Here is an 18170-nt window from a genome sequence, read left to right on the forward strand (position 1 = left end):
TTGCCTTAAGGTCAGGCTGGCAAATCCTCCCCCAGTCAGCTCCCCCCGTGTTCTGTCCTGTGGCAAAGCCTTCCAGGGAGGGGGCTGGACAAGAAGGGGCTTCAGATTGTGAAGAGAGCCCAGCTAAGCTTGGAACCCTTTTAGGGCAGGCCCTCAGCTGTCCCTGCCGGCAAGAGGTTCTAGCTCAGACCTGTGAGAACTGGGTTTCTACAAACATGGGAGGAAGGGGAGAGTTGGTGGCATGTGGACACACACCCATACATTGGGTGATGGTGTTCCAGGTTTTCTGTGCTTGCTCTGTGATGGCTTTTTACATGGCACGCATGATATTATCCAGGTCGGCATCTGTTCTCTTGGCAGGGGTGACTCTTGGGTTTGGCAGCCAGGGGCCCCAAAGAGGGCAAAGCTGGAAAGAACAGTGAGTCTGAAGTTCCAGAAAATCTGCCTTAGCTGAACACGGCAGGACCCAGTCCTGGAGAAAGTTCAGTCTTGAAGCTCCCAAGAGTCCAGGGAGGGGGACATTCATAGTGGAAGCTGCGGCTGAGGATGCTAAGGTTACCTGCTTTTTCAGAGTTAAGATTCTCAGACCCGCCCCCCAGCTCAGAATCAGCGGGGATGTGAAAGATCATGCAAGCCCCATCTAAGAGTGGGAGAAGGTGAGGTAGAGCAGACCATAAACTGGTCCAAAGTCTTACACCAGGAACTTACTGTCCAGTCCCACTCACTGGCACCAGACCATGGTGCTCCCCCACAGCCCCAGCCTGTCCTTGCCAAGAGGTAGGATGGCCTTGGTGAGAGCTGGGACCAGCTTGCTGTCATTAACCTTGTGGCTGAAGATGAGGTCTTAGAAAGAGTAGGTTGCCCATTCTTGGGGGTCAGCAAGGTAGACTCTGAACGTTAGTGAGGCCAGGGGTAAATATTTCCCCCATGTCTCCCAGAGTCCTCTGAGACCGACTTTTGCGTGAACCTTGTGTGGCAGCACGCAGGACTCCGCATAGGGTGGCCTGGATGCAGCAGGCCCCCTCCCAGACAACAGACACAGCCTCTGAAGATGCCACCTGGATTTCTGCAGGGAACTGTCCCTGGCACTGGCTTGGGACCTACTTTGACAGCCCTGGTCTCAACACACACAGGAGGAGGCGGGAGAGGCCTCCAAAAACAGGCCTTAGGGCGAGTCCCAGGGTTCCACTTTTTCATGTCTGCAACTCCCCCAGAAGACTTCTTCTAGAATACTAGAGCAGGAGGAAACTTTTGGAAATCTTGCTAAGGAAATGAACACTTACAGAAATAAACACAAGCTTTTCTCATAGACACCAAGCAAAGCAAAAACTTGAACCCAGGGTTCTACCGTCTCCTGTCCGGTGCTCCTAACACAAACTGCAGAGAAAATGTAAAAGGGTGGGAAGGAAAAGAGATGTGGCCTAGACACCAGTTCCACAGTTCCAAGCTGAGGGCAGAGCCCAGGCTCGGTACTGGCTTGGGTCCTGGAACTGGGAGCAGGGTTGACTCCAGCCTCCAACAGCTCAGAGCAAAGAAGGGAAACGGGGGGGGGCACCTGGGTGGCTCAGTCGGTTGAGCGTCCGACTTCGGCTCAGGTCATGATCTCACGGTTTGTGGGTTCGAGCCCCGCATCGGGCTCTGTGCTGACTGCTTGCTCAGAGCCTGGAGCCTGCTTCAGATTCTGTCTCCTTCTCTCTCTGCCCCTCACCCGCTCACGCTTTGTCTCACTCTGTTTCTCAAAAATAAATAAAATGTAAAAAAAAAAAAAAAATTAAAAAAAAAAAAAAAAAAGAAGGGAAACGGAAGTGGAAAAGACCAGTCCGGGAAGAAGCTAAGCCCCGGGCTTTTTCAAAACCATAGGAACAGCAGCAACACCGCCCCCCTTCTACCCCCAGATCCTCCACCTACTCCCCCTGCCCTCCTCCCAGAGAACCAGCACCACGTGTTCCCACACGCGCCCTTGCAAAGACGCACACACACAAAAAAAACAGGATCCCCCTTTTATCACCCTTATTCCGGAGCTCAGTGATCTGGTTCCCAGGCTGGAAGTGCCCGGAGCCGAGTCTGAGCTCAGAGGCCGGAGAAGGGGTGGGTCTTACTCCCATTCCGTCTTCCCTGACCACCCACGGGGTTAGCGCCACGATCGGCCCAGACTCCTTGCCCTCGCCTCCCCGTGGGCCGACTGCCCGAGCTACAGATAGGAGTCAATTTCCGTAGAGGCCCCATGTTAGTGCCTGGCGCTTCCCGTGGGGCCGTGGGACCCGTGGGGTTAAGTGTGAGTCCCCGCCTGGCGAAGAGCAGAGAGCGCCGAGCTGGGGCGGTACCGACCTCGGGGCAGCCGGCCGGGTTAGGAGAGAGAGAGGGAAGGCGGGATCCTCCAAGAAGTTGATTCTCAGGCGTCCGCCTGCGGCCACTGCCAAATCTTCTCCACTTCTGTCTCCTACTCCCTCCCCCTTTCCCTCGAAGACCGCCCAGGTCCGGAGCTCCTAGGATGGGGGCGGGGCGCTGTCCGCAGGAAAAGCCAAATCTTTGAGAGGCGCCCAAGCACGTCCAAACTCTCCCATCCTACTGGCCCGATCCTGGGCAGAATCTATCCCCAACACTGCGGCCCCGGGAGGACGCTGAAGACCCAGAGTGGGGGTAGGGTAGCCGGTAGGGCCTCGTGAAAGCTGCTCAAAATTTCTTCCCCCTCGAGGTACCCTCCACCCCCTTCCTCCCCTTCCTCCCGGCACCCTCTTAAACAGTCCCCCGCCTTCTCCTCTCCCCTCCTCCCCTTTTCTTCTCAGCGCGTCTCCACTCCGCCCCCCCCCCCCCCCGCGTCGGTCCCCTCCCTAGCTCTTTGGGCGTCCGCCCCGTCAATCACCACCGCCGCCGGCCTCTGCCCGGTCCTCTCCGCCTCCCAGGTTCTTGGAGCGCCTCCCGATCCCGTCTCGGGCCGCCCTCCGCTTTGAGCGGAGCCGGGCGATCTGTCAGCGGAGCCGGTCGGGGGGAGCCGCCCGACCCGCCGGGGCTCGGGTTACCAGTGACTGACAGCGTCTCCATGGCGAATAATTTGACTCCGACTATTGTCTGGCGCGGGCAGGCCCCGGGTCAGATAACCAGACCAATCAGGGCGCGGGCCGCCGCGCCTCATGCCCGCTTAGAATAATATTATTAAAAAAGCAGCGAGCGAGCTAGACGGGAGGGAGAGCGAGCGAGAAACGAGCGAGGGAGCGGCGGGCGGGCGCGGAGCATGCGGAGCGGCGCCCCGGGCGGCCCCCGGGCTTGGACGAGGGCGCGGGCGAGGCGCGCAGGCGGCCGGGGCGCAGAGGAGCGCGGGAGCCGCGGCGGGCGCGAGGACGTACTGCAGTGACTCGGAGTTCGCCGGGAGCCAGCGCGGGGCCAGGGGGCCCGCCCCGCCCGCCTCTCAGCCCCGGACGGCCCGGCGGGGAGGCGCCCATGCGGGACGGCGCAGCGCGGTGAGGGCGCGCGCGGGCGGGCGGGGGCACAGCCGGCACCATGTCCATGCTGCCCACCTTCGGCTTCACGCAGGAGCAAGTGGCGTGCGTGTGCGAGGTGCTGCAGCAGGGCGGCAACATCGAGCGGCTGGGCCGCTTCCTGTGGTCGCTGCCCGCCTGCGAGCACCTCCACAAGAATGAAAGCGTGCTCAAAGCCAAGGCGGTGGTGGCCTTCCACCGCGGCAACTTCCGGGAGCTCTACAAGATCCTGGAGAGCCACCAGTTCTCGCCGCACAACCACGCCAAGCTGCAGCAGCTGTGGCTCAAAGCGCACTACATCGAGGCGGAGAAGCTGCGCGGCCGGCCCCTGGGCGCTGTGGGCAAATACCGCGTGCGCCGCAAGTTTCCGCTGCCGCGCTCCATCTGGGACGGCGAGGAGACCAGCTACTGCTTCAAGGAAAAGAGTCGCAGCGTGCTGCGCGAGTGGTACGCGCATAACCCCTACCCCTCACCGCGCGAGAAGCGCGAGCTGGCGGAGGCCACGGGCCTCACCACCACGCAGGTCAGCAACTGGTTTAAGAACCGGCGGCAGCGCGACCGGGCAGCCGAGGCCAAAGAAAGGTACGAGTAAGTAGAACTTCGGCGCCGGCTCCCCGGGGCTCGAGGGAGGGGGTCGCAGGGCGTGTGCTCGCCCCCAGGAGAGGCCTAAACCGGGTGTCCGGTCCCTGCCACGGCCCAGCCGCAGCCTTGTCTGACCCCGCCAGAGCTCAGGTCTTCCGGGAGACCAGGAGGTCAGAACTTTGTCCAAAGCGGGCAAAGCGATCGGGAAAGTTGTCAACTAACTCCCTGGTCGCTTGTGAACAGAGTGGAGAAGCAGCGAACTTGGGGGGCAAGGCAAGACGGTGGACCTGGACCCCGTGAAAGGGGGAGCACAGTAGGCAGGGCCTGGTGGTCTTCGGAAGGCCAGAGGGGTCTAGTCGGGACTTTCAGAGTTGCAGATTTCGTTCGGGCTGCCTGTGCGAATTTACCAGCACTTCCCCGAACTTCCTGTTGGTCTTACTCAGCTCTAGGCCAAAGTGTGATTAGGGGTCAGGACTGGGAGTGATACTTTCCTGGTGTGACCTGGATGTGCAGGGGCCTGGGCAAGAATATTACTTGTCTGGATGTGGAAGTTGATAGGGAGACTGTTTTATGCCGCGTATAAAGAAGCAAGAGGAGAAGGACGGAAGTGTCCGCTGTAGGAGAGCAGAAGAGAAACGTGTGCCCCTTTTCCTGCCTTGTTGGACCCAGCAGCCCTTCGCTGGCCTGCCAGTCTCTTCGGTCCTCTCCCCACAGGCCCTACCGTCTTTGCGTGGTAGGTCGGTAGGTCTGGGGTGAACTGACAGCAACAGAAGGGCTGAGAGTTGCTTGTCCTCAAGGAAACCAGGACTTCCTGAACTAGCCTAACAGTTGACCATTAGGCCCTTGTGGCCGCCAGTCCGTGGCTCCTCTGAACCCCAAATATGGTGAGGGAAACGGGAGAGAAACCAATTGTGGGCACAAAAATCCAGCCTGCGTGTAGCTGGGTAAGACACCTGGGGTCGGTGGTGCAGGGTGTGCGCAGCCCAGAGTAAGTGACTGGGGGGGGGGGGGGACAGTGATGCTAAACAGTGGAACCAAATATCTGGAAGTGGATGGGGGGGCTTCAGGCTGACCGTGGCCTCCCAGACAATGAGGTTGGCGTATCCACAGTTGCAAGTTCTCAGCTGCCAGCCCTGTGGGAAGTTCCCTTCCAGGAAAACAGAAAAGGTTTTGGGAACCCAGTGAAGAGAGAATCAACCCAAGATTTCAAGTCTCCAAATCTGGTTGGGCTGTCAGTCAAAGGCAGAGCAGAAGGTGGGTTCTCCCTGCCGGGGTCCCCCTCTATCCAGCCTGGCATGCATCCAGACTCCTGAAGAACTGGGTTCTGAGGCCAGGCCCCAGGTAACGGTTGCAGAATCCTTCAGTTTCTGTATGGTGGACAAGTCTAGGCCAGGATTAGCAATTCCTTCCATTCTTTTCCCAAGGGCTGCGCCCCAGGCCCCAAGCTTCCAGTCTCCCAGCTGAAGTTTGCACTGTGCCACCAGGGAAAGGGAGTCCTACATCCTTAGGGCCTTGTCCTTAGGTCCAGCAAGGACAGCCCTCACAAGACCTCCCAGTGTGGAGCTAGAAGAAAGGACCCTTAGCTCCAGGAACCTGACCCTCAGCCAGATTTCCCTCAAGCAGAGAAAAGCAATGGGAGGTGAAGGCCTGTGAGATTCCTAACTTCAAATGGGGGCCCTCAGCCTAGGATCTCGGGTCCCTCATTCTCCTGGCCCCCCTTCTACCCAGCAAACCTTGGCTCCAGGAGCCAAGACTCTGAAAATCCGGGCATCTCCTTGTTCCCCTCTCCCCCAACCCCCCTGAGCTCTGCTCCTGGGACCCCTCTCCTCTGGGGGAAAAAAATTGTTAGCAACTCAGTGATGGGGGGTGGTGGGCAGAACCTCCAGAGAGCAGAGAAGATATTCAAGAGGTTAAGAACAGGAGAGGTGGGGAGATAGAGACGATAGAGGAAAGTACTAGAGAGAAATCGGGTTTTGAGAGATTAAGAGAACTGGCCGAAAGAACTGAAAGCCCCAGGCCAGGCGGGGAAAATGATAGAAACCGAAAACACCCGCGGGCAGCGCCTGGCGGCTCTGGCTCCTGGTGACACGGCGCAGAGCGGCCTCGGTTTCCCCCCTGACCCGGCTGCTTTGCTCCTGCACTTGCAGGGAGAACAGCGAGAACGCCAACTCCAACAGCCACAACCCGCTGGCTGCGACGCTGAACGGCAGCGGCAAGTCGGTGCTAGGCAGCTCGGAGGACGAGAAAACGCCGTCGGGGACGCCAGACCACTCGTCGTCCAGCCCCGCGCTGCTGCTCAGCCCGCCGCCGCCCCCCGGGCTGCCGTCCCTGCACAGCCTGGGCCACCCTCCGGGCCCCAGCGCGGTGCCGGTGCCCGTGCCGGGCGGAGGCGGCGCGGACCCGCTGCAGCACCACCATGGCCTGCAGGACTCCATCCTCAACCCCATGTCGGCCAACCTCGTGGACCTGGGGTCCTAGAGCCCCACCTGCCTCGACGTGCTCACCTCGCCGGCTTGGCGCCAGGGACCTGAGAGACGGTGTCAGAGGGCGCCCTGCGGCCGGCGGGCCCCACCGGGTACTGAAAGACCTGCGCGCTGAGCGGGCAGAACCGCCGGCCCAGGCAGGGTGGATGGCTCTTTGGTTTGGCCTTTGTCCGGGATTTATTTTCAACAAGTTGCCTCGGAGGTCGTTTGGAGGCCTGGGACCCGGCCTTGAACCAGGGAAGAGAATAAATTATACACCATGCTCACACTCTCTCCCTACCTTCTCCGGGCTTCCTTGCTCTTCCCTTCCCTTCCCTTCCCTGCTCTTATTTCCAGGTCCTTTTCCTTCCCTCTCTCTGGTCCTTTCCCCCTTTCCCTGCCCCTCTCTCTATATTTCTGGCTTGTCAATTCTCGCTAAGTTTCCGTTTCTCTTTTTCTCCGTTTTTCCGGTTCTCCTCTCGCCAGCCTCTCGCACTCCTGGCCCCTGGGTCCGTATCCCTCAGCCTCTCTCCTCCTGCCTGGACGTCTGTTTGCGCCCTCCTCCCCCACTGCCCTGGCCTGGAAGTAGGAGGGGGAAGAGCAGAAGAACCCGGCCTTCTCCGGAGGCCCTCCGCGGGGTTCGGCGTGTCGCAGGTGTCCGCTGTGCGCCTAGTAACTTAAGTGAAAGAGAAAGGACCACGGCGCGGAGGCCTCTGCACGCGCCCTTGCCGCTTGCCCTCTCTCTCTCTCTCTCTCTCTCTCTCTCTCTCTCTTTCCCCCTCCCCATGAGGCCTGCCACCCTCTCCCCTCTTCCTCCCGGACTGTGGCCACAGTGCCCCTGGCAGAGTGCGCCTCCGGAGCCGTGGACTTGCCGTCTCCCTGTTACGCCCTCATGTGAATGTTCTTCGGGAAATATTTCTGCTTTTATTTTATAATAAAATTAGAAATCATAAATATATATATGGATCTATACCATGAGGCCCACGAGCCGGGAGTGCAGCAGTGTCTGATTTCCCTACAGGGACTCGACACCCTGGGGGGACCGCTCTGGGCAGCGGTGTCCCATGAGCCCCAGGAACCGGGAGCCGCCTTCCCACATACACAATGTGTATCAGCCTTCAGGTGAAGGGACTGAAAACTGAAACCCGCGTCCCCCGCCCCCAAAGATCACTGTCCCTCCTCTGGTCTGGAAGGCTCCCTGTAAAAGCGGGGAGGGGGTGGCCTGCTCCTCTTGGGGTCTCTTCTCCTTCCGCCAGCGGAGCAGGGCCCTCACCCTCCTTTTTCTTCATTTTGGGGATGGGAGTAAGAAAAGAGAAGTTGTTTGCCGAACAGCGCGTTGTTGGTGTGTATGGAGACGCCAACGCTGGGGAACAAATCAGGCCACGGAGGTTTCCTTCCTTAGTGGTAGTCACAGTCCCCAGAACCTGGTGGGACGCCCTGGGCAGATTCCCTGGCCCCAAAGGCAGCCGATGAGCCAGCCGCAAAGCCCACGTCATGCGTGTGGACGTGGAGCAAAGGTCTCCACGCTTAGAAATCTGTCGTTTGGAAAAGGCGATGAAAGGATAGGGGAGAAGGGAGGCCCGAGGAGACTCGGGGAGGCCGGCCCGCGGGCGCATGTTCTACATCGGAGCAAGGGGGCGCCAGGGCTTGGCCGGTGAGACCGAGGGGGCGCCTCTGTGCCGTGCACAGTAGTACGTGCCTCGGTAGTGGTAAATTAACCTGCAGCACCCTCTCCCTTCTTGGGGATCCAGTCCCACCTCTCCCCCCAAATTAAGCGACCCGTCTAAGCCTATCCAGGCAGATCCGAAGAGTGCGGGACTCCTCCAGGAGGCAGTTGTGGCTTTTCTGTCTCAAGTCGGGGCAGCTGTGATTACCGAACACGTTCCTCCTCCGCTACCAGACCCCGCCACCCGACCCCAAGGGAAACAGGGAATAAGGCGCTCTTCCGACGACGAGATCCTAGAGTGTGGCGACCTCTCTGGGGACTTTCCTTTCTGATGAAATGAGCGCTCAAGGACCCTTTCTCGCGGATTTTCTAAGTACGGAGGATTCCTTCCCAGCCAAGACTCGCGCAGACGCGGACATCTGGGCAGGCTCACTGGGTGCGTGCGGAGGCTACACCTTGGCCTTTGCCCTGTGCGGGCCTGGAGTCAAAAGAATGGCCAGCAGGCTAAGACTGCTTTGCAGGGCCCAGCCCCGAACCCCGAGAGGAACTCCAGCCCTGGCAGATCCTTCAGCCTCTCCTGGAGGCTCTGCTCTAGGGGACAACTCCGGTCCCATCTGGCCCTGATCTGTGCCTATAAGGGCCCCAGTGGCCCGACCTTCGCTGACTGGTGGAGTGTAGAGGCAGCTATGGCCTTGGGGACCAGAGCCGTTCAAGCGACCTGAGAAGCCACCTTGAGCCAGCAGAGCTGACCCACCAGCCATCCACCCCCCTCTTACTTCTGGGAAGGGAGAAAACACCGTAGCCCCTGGAGGCCACATCACCCCTACCTGCCTCCTATTTTCCAGACTTACACTCCCAGGAAAACAGGCTTTATACAAACTTTCACAAGGACACCAACATACACACTCATTGTTCGATTCACTTGGATTGAAAGCCTGTTATGTGCCAGGCGCCGTGGATGGCACCAGAAACACACACCCTTTCAAACAGTTGCCACACTGGGAAACACACTGACCCTGTCATACATGTGTTCACACACACAGAGAAGCAAACACACACACTCTCCATCCACACAAACATGTGTGCTTGGGCAAAACCGGAACACTCTCCTGCCCCGGGCATGTGAGACACGTACACAAAAGAGTCTCTCCCACTTACATGAACTCACACACACAAATGCAAATATACACGGTGTTTCTCCCCAGTAGCATGCAAACCCACACTCACAACTGGTGCCCCTGCCAGCAGCCAGTCCTTGTCCACTGGGCCTGGGGAGCCGCCTTGCAGCACAGCTTGCTTTGAAGGTCTCAGTGGCTGTCTCCCAGCGAAAGCGATGATCTTGGCCAGAGGGGGCAGAGGGTCAGGGATCCCACCTGCCGCACCTTCTCTCCAGCCCCAAGTGGGATCCCTGGGGTTTGCCGAGAGCTCTCCCTGGCCGGTAGGAGGCAGCATGCCTGTCCTGGAGCTTTATTCCAACATAGCCCCGTTATAACTTCCCTCTTTCCCTCCCCCTTGGAAAGCTAACCCCGAAAATATTTACTTAAACGGGAAACTATGCAGATGTTCTGAAAATAAACCGGAGCAGCTACTCACCCACTGCATAAAACCTCTAACAAGCCAGTCGTCCATTCCACACTCCTCTAGACCCAGTGAGAGGCTGTGGCCCCCATCAGAGTGCACACTGGACATATAACTTTTGCGCAGATAATGCCAGATGAATATAACCGCTTCTCTGTTAGGCATCCACCAAACACGGTTCCTAATGGCTTGTCACCCCTTCCCCTGAGGCAGCCGGAAGCCAAGAGTTTTGCTCAAGCGACCCTAAAGGACACAGCGCACTGGGAGGGGGAATCTCCCTCCCTTTCTGTTCCCCTGACCATGTTTGCCTTGTCTTTGTTCCCAGCGAGTTTCCATACCCATTCAAGCCTCAAAGGTGAAAACGAATGAAGGTAGAATCCAGCCCTCGTGGGCACCTGGCGGACTCACCTGCTTGGGGACACAAAGGTCGAGCGCAGAGGGGAGAGGGGGGAGGAGCAGGGGGCTTGCTATGCCTCCAGGGTAGTCTCCTCCTCTCACCCGGAGGTCAGCAGCCCACACCGGGACTCGGGCCTTGCCCCCACCCTGTCGTTCCCACCCCCAAAGCATGTCTTGATGGTGTGCGACACAAGAAAACGTTAAACAGAGCCAGGGAGATCTGAGGAGGGAACACGGGGCTCTCTAGTCCTGGGTTTTCCATAGTCCTCTAGTTCTCGTAGGAAACACCATTTTGGCGCCTGAGAAAGCAGGGACCAGCCAAGTGGGGCCGCGGGAGTCAGGACGCAAGGAATTTGCCTCCACCACTCCACAGGTCCCCACCTCTGGCCGGGGTACCATTGGGGTTCCAGGAGATGTGTGGATGTTTTTGTGTTGAGGGGCAAGTGGAGAAGGATGGAGGAGGGCCTGGGCTCTTGACGGAGTCCCCTCTTTTTTTCATGTTGCCCATCCCAACATTCCAGCTTTGGTTCCCTCCGCACTCAAAGCTGCCTAGGGCATCTGGAAAGGGCGTGAGGATGTAAGGGGGAAATGTGAGAAGTTCCGAGAGAGTGTGTAGGCGCGATAGGATGAAAAAACTCATAGATGGGGTGCGGACTGTGTGTCCTGGGAGAGTGGCTGTTGTCATGTACGTAGGTGGGCGGGTGAACCAGTGCGTGCCCAGAGCTCTCCCGGGAGCCAGCAAATTCAGGCTATGCCTTGGCATTCCCCGCTTGCAAGAGAAGGTGCCCGGGGCTGGAGAAGGACCAGCCTCTCCTCTCCCGATGCCAGAACCCAACAGGGCGGGCACAGGTTAGTCCTGATTCCTGAAGCCAATGCTGACCGTGGCGGGGTGGTCCGGGAAGGAAGGAGGATCTCAGTGTTGCTGCTGCCAGGGGCAGGGCAGTGGAGCTTGGGCCCAAAAAATGTCTCGAATCCTGGTGTCAGGGTCAAGGTCTTGAGCTCCGCCTGGCAGGAGTCTCTTTTCGAAACTCCATGAGCCCGTGGGACTGGAACTCAGGAATGGCTTCTTCCGGGTTGCGGGGTAGAATCGGAGGGCAGAGGGTCAGATTGTCCTACAATGGGGTGGGTTTTGCAGTTTCCCCACAACCTCAGCCTCAGGGCTGCTCCCCCACCCGGCAGATCCCTGCACCTGGCCGCTCAGCTGTGGAGAGAGTCTAAGAAACACCCTGTGGATGTGCCTGAAGACAGCCACCCTCGCCAGGCTCGACAGGCATCCCTAACTGCTCCAAAGTCTCCCTTTCTTGGAGGACCCACAAACCCCACAGGCTGGCACAAGGGCGGACACGGAGCGGAGCCCTTCTTTAGGATGCTAGTAGCCCTGGCTCTTGCCAAGGATGAGTGCACAACTACCAGCAGCCCAGCCCACCCGGAGAGCCTACAGCCTCCGCACTAGCTGAGCAGTGTGCACCAGAGGGGCTCTGGCGGCCTGCAGGGAGGAATCCCGCTGCTCCTTCTGCCCCCAGGCTTCCTCAGTCCCACCAGCGCGCTGGGTGCCAGGCCCTGAGGGGCCGGCTTTCCCAGCAAGTAGCCTTCGCTCTGCTCAGGGGCCTGAGGGCAGGGCAGCCGCGGACCGCGAGGCTGGACAGCCCTGTTCCTCCGGCCCTTTCAGCCGCCGGTCAGGCATAAGGCAGAGGCCTGGGAGCCTGGACCTTTGGGACACGCCGCGGGCGACAAAACCATCCGCAACTGTGCCATCCTCAGTAGCCATCCTGGTGCAGGGGCTCCACCTCTGCCCGTCCAGGGCACCCAGGCCCGACCGGCTCACGTCCGGGCTTCTATGGCCTGGGAGTCAGACCAGAGCCGCCTGAGGTCCTATAGAGAGAGGAAGGCAAGAGCAGCAGCAGGGCGATCCTTGCAGATTTGCCGGCCCTCCATCCCTTCCTTCGGGGCTTTCCCAAGGGCCTATGTCTCTCTCCGGCCAGGCGCTCTCCCTAGCTCGAAAGATCATCGCCGGCAGAACTACCTAGGTAACTTGCCCTGGGCCGTGGAGACGCAGGTCTACGGTGACTCGGTGGTCTCCAGAGTCACAGGTCATTATTGCCGTTTCTTGAACGCTTACTACGCGTCAGGCACTTTACACACCAGGTATCTGTTTAATTCTCACAACGGCCACACAAAGAAGCTATTATGACTGGTGGATGAAACTGAGACGCCGTGTTCGGGAACTTGCCCAAAGTCGCGCACGTTACAGCGGCGGGGCTGGGCATCTGAGCCTGCTCTCCGCGAGTCTGCAGCGCACGGGTCTTCCCAGGGCAGAGGCTGCAGGCGAGCGCGGGGCCGGGGCGGCCGAGGCGGGTTCAAATGACTCCCGCGGGGATCCGGGCAGTGCCAGGGCGCGGCGAAATCTCCGGCAAGGACCGGTTCCGGACCCCGCCGCGGAGCGCGCCGCTTCACTCGGGTGAGAGAGTTCATCTCCGCAAAAATTCGGGTATACTCCGTTTCCTCGCTTGCCCTCTACTACGTACGCAGGGCGCACTGCATACCACAGAGGGAGTGGTGCAGGTTACTCCAGAGTAAAAATGGAACCTTGGACGCTAGGATCAGCCTGCTGCTACTTCCCTCTTCGTCCTCCCGAGACTTTGGCCTCGTCTCTGCCATTCCTCTTGGGAAGATGAAGCCGTTTGGGGGACCCTGAGGGCTGAGACAGGGGTCTTGGGTGGGACGCCCTCCTCTTTCCCTATCCCCCACTAGTTCCGCGCTGCGGACAGAGGTCTCCCTGGAGGGGGGTCGGGATGCGTATTAAGGCGTCATTTCATTAACATGGATTTACCGCAGGGGTGGGAAGCGGTCGGAAGGGACGGAGAACCCAGACCCCGCTCTGGGATGGAGAAGCCAAAGAGCAGAACTTACCACGCCCATCCCGCCCTGCCCCCAAATTAGGCCCACGGAAGCCCCCATCCCCTTCTGCGTCCTCAGAGATGTTGATTCCACCTGAGCTAGGTGATTCTGTCAGTTTCAATATAGGGCATATGAAATACCCTATTGTTGTGAGGCCCTGGAAAGCCACCCAGAGACACCTGAAGAGGGGAGTTCACCGGTCCAAGCCCAGGGAAGTGAGCCAGCGCGGGGAGGCTGGGGCGTAGCCTAACAAAGGAGACCAACCAGGAAGTGGGAGTCACTTCTCCCTTTTCCTCCAGACGGAAGAGCGAAGAGCGCAGTAGTGTGGGGTAGGGGGCTGAGGGGATTAGAAAAGGTGACCCTGAGTGGTTTCTAAAAGGGAAATAGTCTAGGATTCCTAGCATGTATGCGGTACTCTGCAGGGCGTTAGTGGTTTCACCAACTGCCTACCGTTTAATATGCACAATTACATAGGGTAGGTGGAAAAGTAATTCTTATTCCCATTAGACAGATGGGGACGCAAAACTAAGGAAGGTGTTCTTTGTGGCTTTCCTGGCGCCCCAGGGTTGGTAGAGGCTCTTTCCTCTACACTCCATTGTTGAGGTGACCTGTCTAGTTTGGGGGAAATAGCAGGTGCCCAACCAGCCCAAAGAGTAAAGATTATTCCCCGGGGGTTGGGGGAAGGATGCAGAGAGATATCAGCCATCCGGATCATGGAGATCTATATGCTGCTACAGACTTCAAGCAAGAGTTCTTCAAAATCAGAACAACCTATCTCTGCAATCACTAAAAGGAATACCTGAAACAGGCCTCTGCGGAAAAGACGCTTACATACATGAGGAGACTGAGAAAGTGGGCAGCGCTGAGAACTAGAGCTTTGCTTTCTCATTGGGCTCAGGACCTTTCAGTTAAGGCTCCCAGCAAATGAGTTGGCAGATAATGTTACATAGGAAGAAATGAGGAGGGGGGTTAGAGACAAAACATACGTAAAGACAAGACGTACAGACACAAGACTGTGGCTCAGTCGGCTAAGCGTGGGACTCTTGCTTTCAAGTCAGATCATGATTTCACGGTTTGTGGGCTCCAGCCTGGGGTTGGGCTCTGTGGTGACAGCAAGGAGCCTGCTTGTGAATCTCTCTCTTCCTCTCTCTCTGTCCCTCCCCCACTCACGTGCTCTCGCTCTTTCTCTCAAAATAAATAAATAAACTAAAAACAAAAACAAACCAAAAAAAAAACCAAAAAAGAACAAGACTTCAGGGACAGGACGAAAGTCCAGAATGGCTGGAGCCAGAGCATAGTCTCAGGGGTTACGCAGGGTAGCCGGCAGTGCCTCTGTCCCTAATGAGCAGGAACCAGGAGGGCACAAGGAGGCACAAGCAGGTAGTGCCATATCACCCGGAAGCAGCTGGGATGTGTTGGGCACCAGACTTGAGACCAGAAAAGACCGAAAATCCCACCATACCTGATAGCTGTGTCAACAAAAGTCTGCCTGACGCCCCAAATCTACTGAACACGGGTAGCTGTGCCCCCAGATAGATCTGAGACAAACAGCAGGACAAGAGACTGTATTATGTGTGTGTGTAACTAATACATTTCAAAACATGAACTTGTTTCTCACCCACATAACAGTCCGATGGGGTGTTTCTGGACAGCAGGTGGCTTCCCGTGAGGTGATTCACAGACCCGAGCTTCCTCATCAGCTGGCTCCACCCTCACCTAGAACCTCACAGTCCTTTGCATTCTGTTGCTGGAGGGGTTGGGAGCACGGAGGAGAGGCACGGGAGGTGGGGGCTGGGGTCAGGTTTGGAGTGCGGGCATCACTTCCACTCATATTCCATTGGCTGGAACAACACGACCAACCCAACTGCACGAGAAACCAGGGAATGGAGCTACCTGTTTGACCAGAAAGAAATCCAAGGAAAAAGATTTACTGAGTCTGTATGAAGAGTTAGTCAGTCCTCAGTGATTTTAGAACAGAGAACTCTGTGTTCTGTAAATCTTTCTTTTTCTAAGAACCTGTACATATTATTGTTGTTGTATTTACTATTATGGGTTTTGGGTTTTTTTTTTTTTTTTTTTTTGGTCTTGCTTGTCTCAGCTTTTCTTTTTTTTTTTTTTTCTTTTTGTAAAGTTGTTTTAATGTTTTGTTTTGTTTTGTTTTGTTTTGTTTTTTGAGAGATAGAGAGAGAGACAGAGCACCAGATGGGGATGGGCAGAGAGAGAGATGGAAACACACAATCCGAAGCAGGCTTTAGGCTCTGAGCTGTCAGCACACAGCCGGATATGGGGCTCGAACCCGTGAACTGTGAGATCATGACATAAGTCGAAGTCGGACGCTTGACTGACTGAGCCACCCAGATGTCCCTCAGCTCTTCTGTAGTGAAGAAAACAGGTGGATGCCATGAAGATACCATTCCCACATTATAGACCACAGGTCAGTTCACTTCTCTGGGACTTGGTTTCCTCATCTGTTGCACAGTGAATTAATTAGGGTAAGGTTCAGTTGGACGTGATTAAAAAAAGAAAATATAAGTGGCTTAAGCATAATGGAAGATTATTTCTCTCACACATCAACATCCAGCTGGGCAGTCTAGGACTGGTGCAAGTCAAACTCCTACTTTGTTGCTTCACCATGCATGACCCCAAATTCATGCCCAAGATGGCAGCAGTATAATGGAAGGAATGAAGAAGACGGTACAAGCCATATGCCCACTGTCTCTTAAGAAAGATTGCTAGAGGGGCGCCTGGGTGGCTCAGTCGGTTAAGCGGCCGACTTCGGCTCAGGTCATGATCTCGCGGCCCGTGAGTTCGAGCCCTGCGTCGGGCTCTGTGCTGACTGCTCAGAGCCTGGAGCCTGTTTCAGATTCTGTGTCTCCCTCTCTCTGACCCTCCTCCATTCATGCTCTGTCTCTCTCTGTCTCAAAAATAAATAAACGTTAAAAAAAAATTAAAAAAAAAAAAAAAGATTGCTAGAAGTGCTATACGGCATCAATTTGACCATAACCTAGTTACATGATCACACTGCACTGCCAGGAAAGATATGAAATGTAGATTCTATTCAGAACAACCATGTGCAACGAAAATGTGGCGATTCTATTGCTGAGGAAGAATGGGAGAATGGATATTAAGGGACACCGCATCTGAACTCACAGGGGATTGGACATGGTAATCTCCAAGGTCCCTTACTGAGGTTCTGTGTTTCTATAAAAGCAGTAACAAGCAAAACAAAACAAAACAAAACAAAACACACAGCAAAGTATGAGCAAAAAAGTTGTTAAAAAAAACTAAAAGAATTTGTTATCAAAAACTCGTAACTAATTCATTTTGATTTTTTTAACGTTTATTTTTGAGAGAGACAGACAGAGTGTGAGCAGGGAAGGGGCAGAGAGAGAGGGAGATACAGGATCCAAAGCAGGCTGTGGGCTCTGAGCTGCAAGCACAGAGCTGGATGTGGTGTCTGAACCCACGAGCTATGAGATCATGACCTGAGCCAAAATCTGATGCTCAACCAACTGAGCCGTCAGGCACCCTGTGACTAATTCATTTTAAAGTTAAAACTCACACCAATAACCGTTATCTCCATCCCCTCGCCCCACAAATATATAATGTGGTTTCTGAATTCTATTGACTAAATTTACTTACAACGGGCCATTTATTTTTTATGTTTATTTGTTTTGAGAGAGAGAGAGAGAGAGAGCGCGTGCACTCATGTGGGAAAGAGGCAAAGAGAGACTCCCAAGCAGGCTCCACCCTGTCAGAGCAGATCTCAACATGGGGCTTGATCTCACAAACTGTGAGATCATGACCTGAGCCAAAATTGAGGGTCTGTTACGTAACCGACGAAGCCATCTAGGTGCTCTTATAATGGGCCATTTAAAATTATTTCCCCATGCATTCATATCGAGATGCTTTCTGGGAGTGTGGAAAAACACTGGGACATCTCTAACCTCTTCCACTACTAATAGGATACTGGGGGCTGCAAAAACATATCTCTAACCATGTAGTAAAAGAATTACTTCACTCCTTCCTTCATTTATTTATCCATTCACTCATTCATCTATCCCAATTCAGTAAATATTTCCTGAGTACCTCTATCTGCTGAGTGTTACATGTAGGGATATAAATAGTGTTTTTACCTATCTTCACTAATAACAGAACTACAGCCGGACATATGACCGACCAACTACATGACCTTTTTCAGCCTTTTTTGTTAGGTTTGGCCTTGTGACCAGGTTCTCCCCAAAGGGATGTAAATAGATATGATATGGGCCACTTGTAGGGCTGGCTGGCTTGTAAAATCTCCCACATGTTCTTCCCCATTCCTCTTTCCACACACTAGAATGACAATACCTAGAGTCACCTTGGAAGTCATGTACACACGCGCGCACACACACACACACACACACACATGCCCTAATTTGGAGCAAATGCCTTGGATTAAATAAGAGATAAATAAGTGTGTGTGTGTGTGTGTGTGTGTGTGTGTGTTTGAGCCAACACGGTATCTATTTGTTACAGCATGTTAGTCTAACTCAGTTCTAGAGCATCACCAACCCTGATTAACACCATTCCTCCTGTACTCTAGGTGCTCCTGGGACACAACAGCCTACTTAATAAACCAGATAAATGTGAAGTGCGTGCTAGACAGGGCATCTCCAATGTAGACAGAGGCCTGGATCTGTGTTCTCAGGTGTGAAGTGAAAGGATCTCCTCTTCAAATCCAACCTGTGTGTTTCTCTGGGACATATCGGAGCAGGCAGCAGAGAACTCTAAAAGAGTGGACTCTTCTGGAACCAATGTTTTGGGGGAAAATGTTTACTCCCTGGAAGCCAGGGAGAGCAGCAGCCTATTCACGAGCCCTAAGAAACGCTTTCCTCATGAGGTGTGGGAATGGAGCAATGGGCAGAGAAAGGGAGAGTACGGACAGATCAACTGACACCAACACTTAACCATAATGGAGAAAATGAGATCTGGCTTCACCCACACAGAGCGACTTGCACACATACCGCTAGTTTTATCCCATGGAGGGGACACTAGGTGGGGACACAGGAGATCTGGCGTTTTACCTCTATCCTTGCATTCCTGTGCAATCTTGAACAAGTCAGCAAGACT

The 18170-nt window shown here is 55.6% G+C and overlaps 2 protein-coding genes across 4 annotated transcripts in view; one reads left to right on the forward strand and one right to left on the reverse strand.

Moving 5' to 3' along the window:
• The window catches only part of SIX3 (SIX homeobox 3), a 101783-nt gene that overhangs the window by 26619 nt on the left and 56994 nt on the right, over window positions 1-18170 (reverse strand). The gene's annotated exons all lie outside the window — the stretch shown is intronic.
• On the forward strand, window positions 3394-7507 carry SIX2 (SIX homeobox 2). 2 transcript variants are annotated; one of them, XM_058684240.1, is made up of 2 exons: window positions 3394-4064; window positions 6206-7507. In XM_058684240.1, exons 1-2 carry the CDS (start codon window positions 3499-3501, stop codon window positions 6534-6536), a joined length of 897 nt encoding a protein of 298 aa, XP_058540223.1. In that variant the 5' UTR covers window positions 3394-3498; the 3' UTR covers window positions 6537-7507. The 2 variants fall into 2 exon arrangements, with proteins under 2 accessions (XP_058540223.1, XP_058540224.1); XM_058684241.1 differs by having other exon boundaries at window positions 3394-4058.

This window comes from Neofelis nebulosa, chromosome 9 (genome assembly GCF_028018385.1).
Source record: "Neofelis nebulosa isolate mNeoNeb1 chromosome 9, mNeoNeb1.pri, whole genome shotgun sequence".
Classification (NCBI taxonomy): Eukaryota; Metazoa; Chordata; class Mammalia; order Carnivora; family Felidae; genus Neofelis; species Neofelis nebulosa.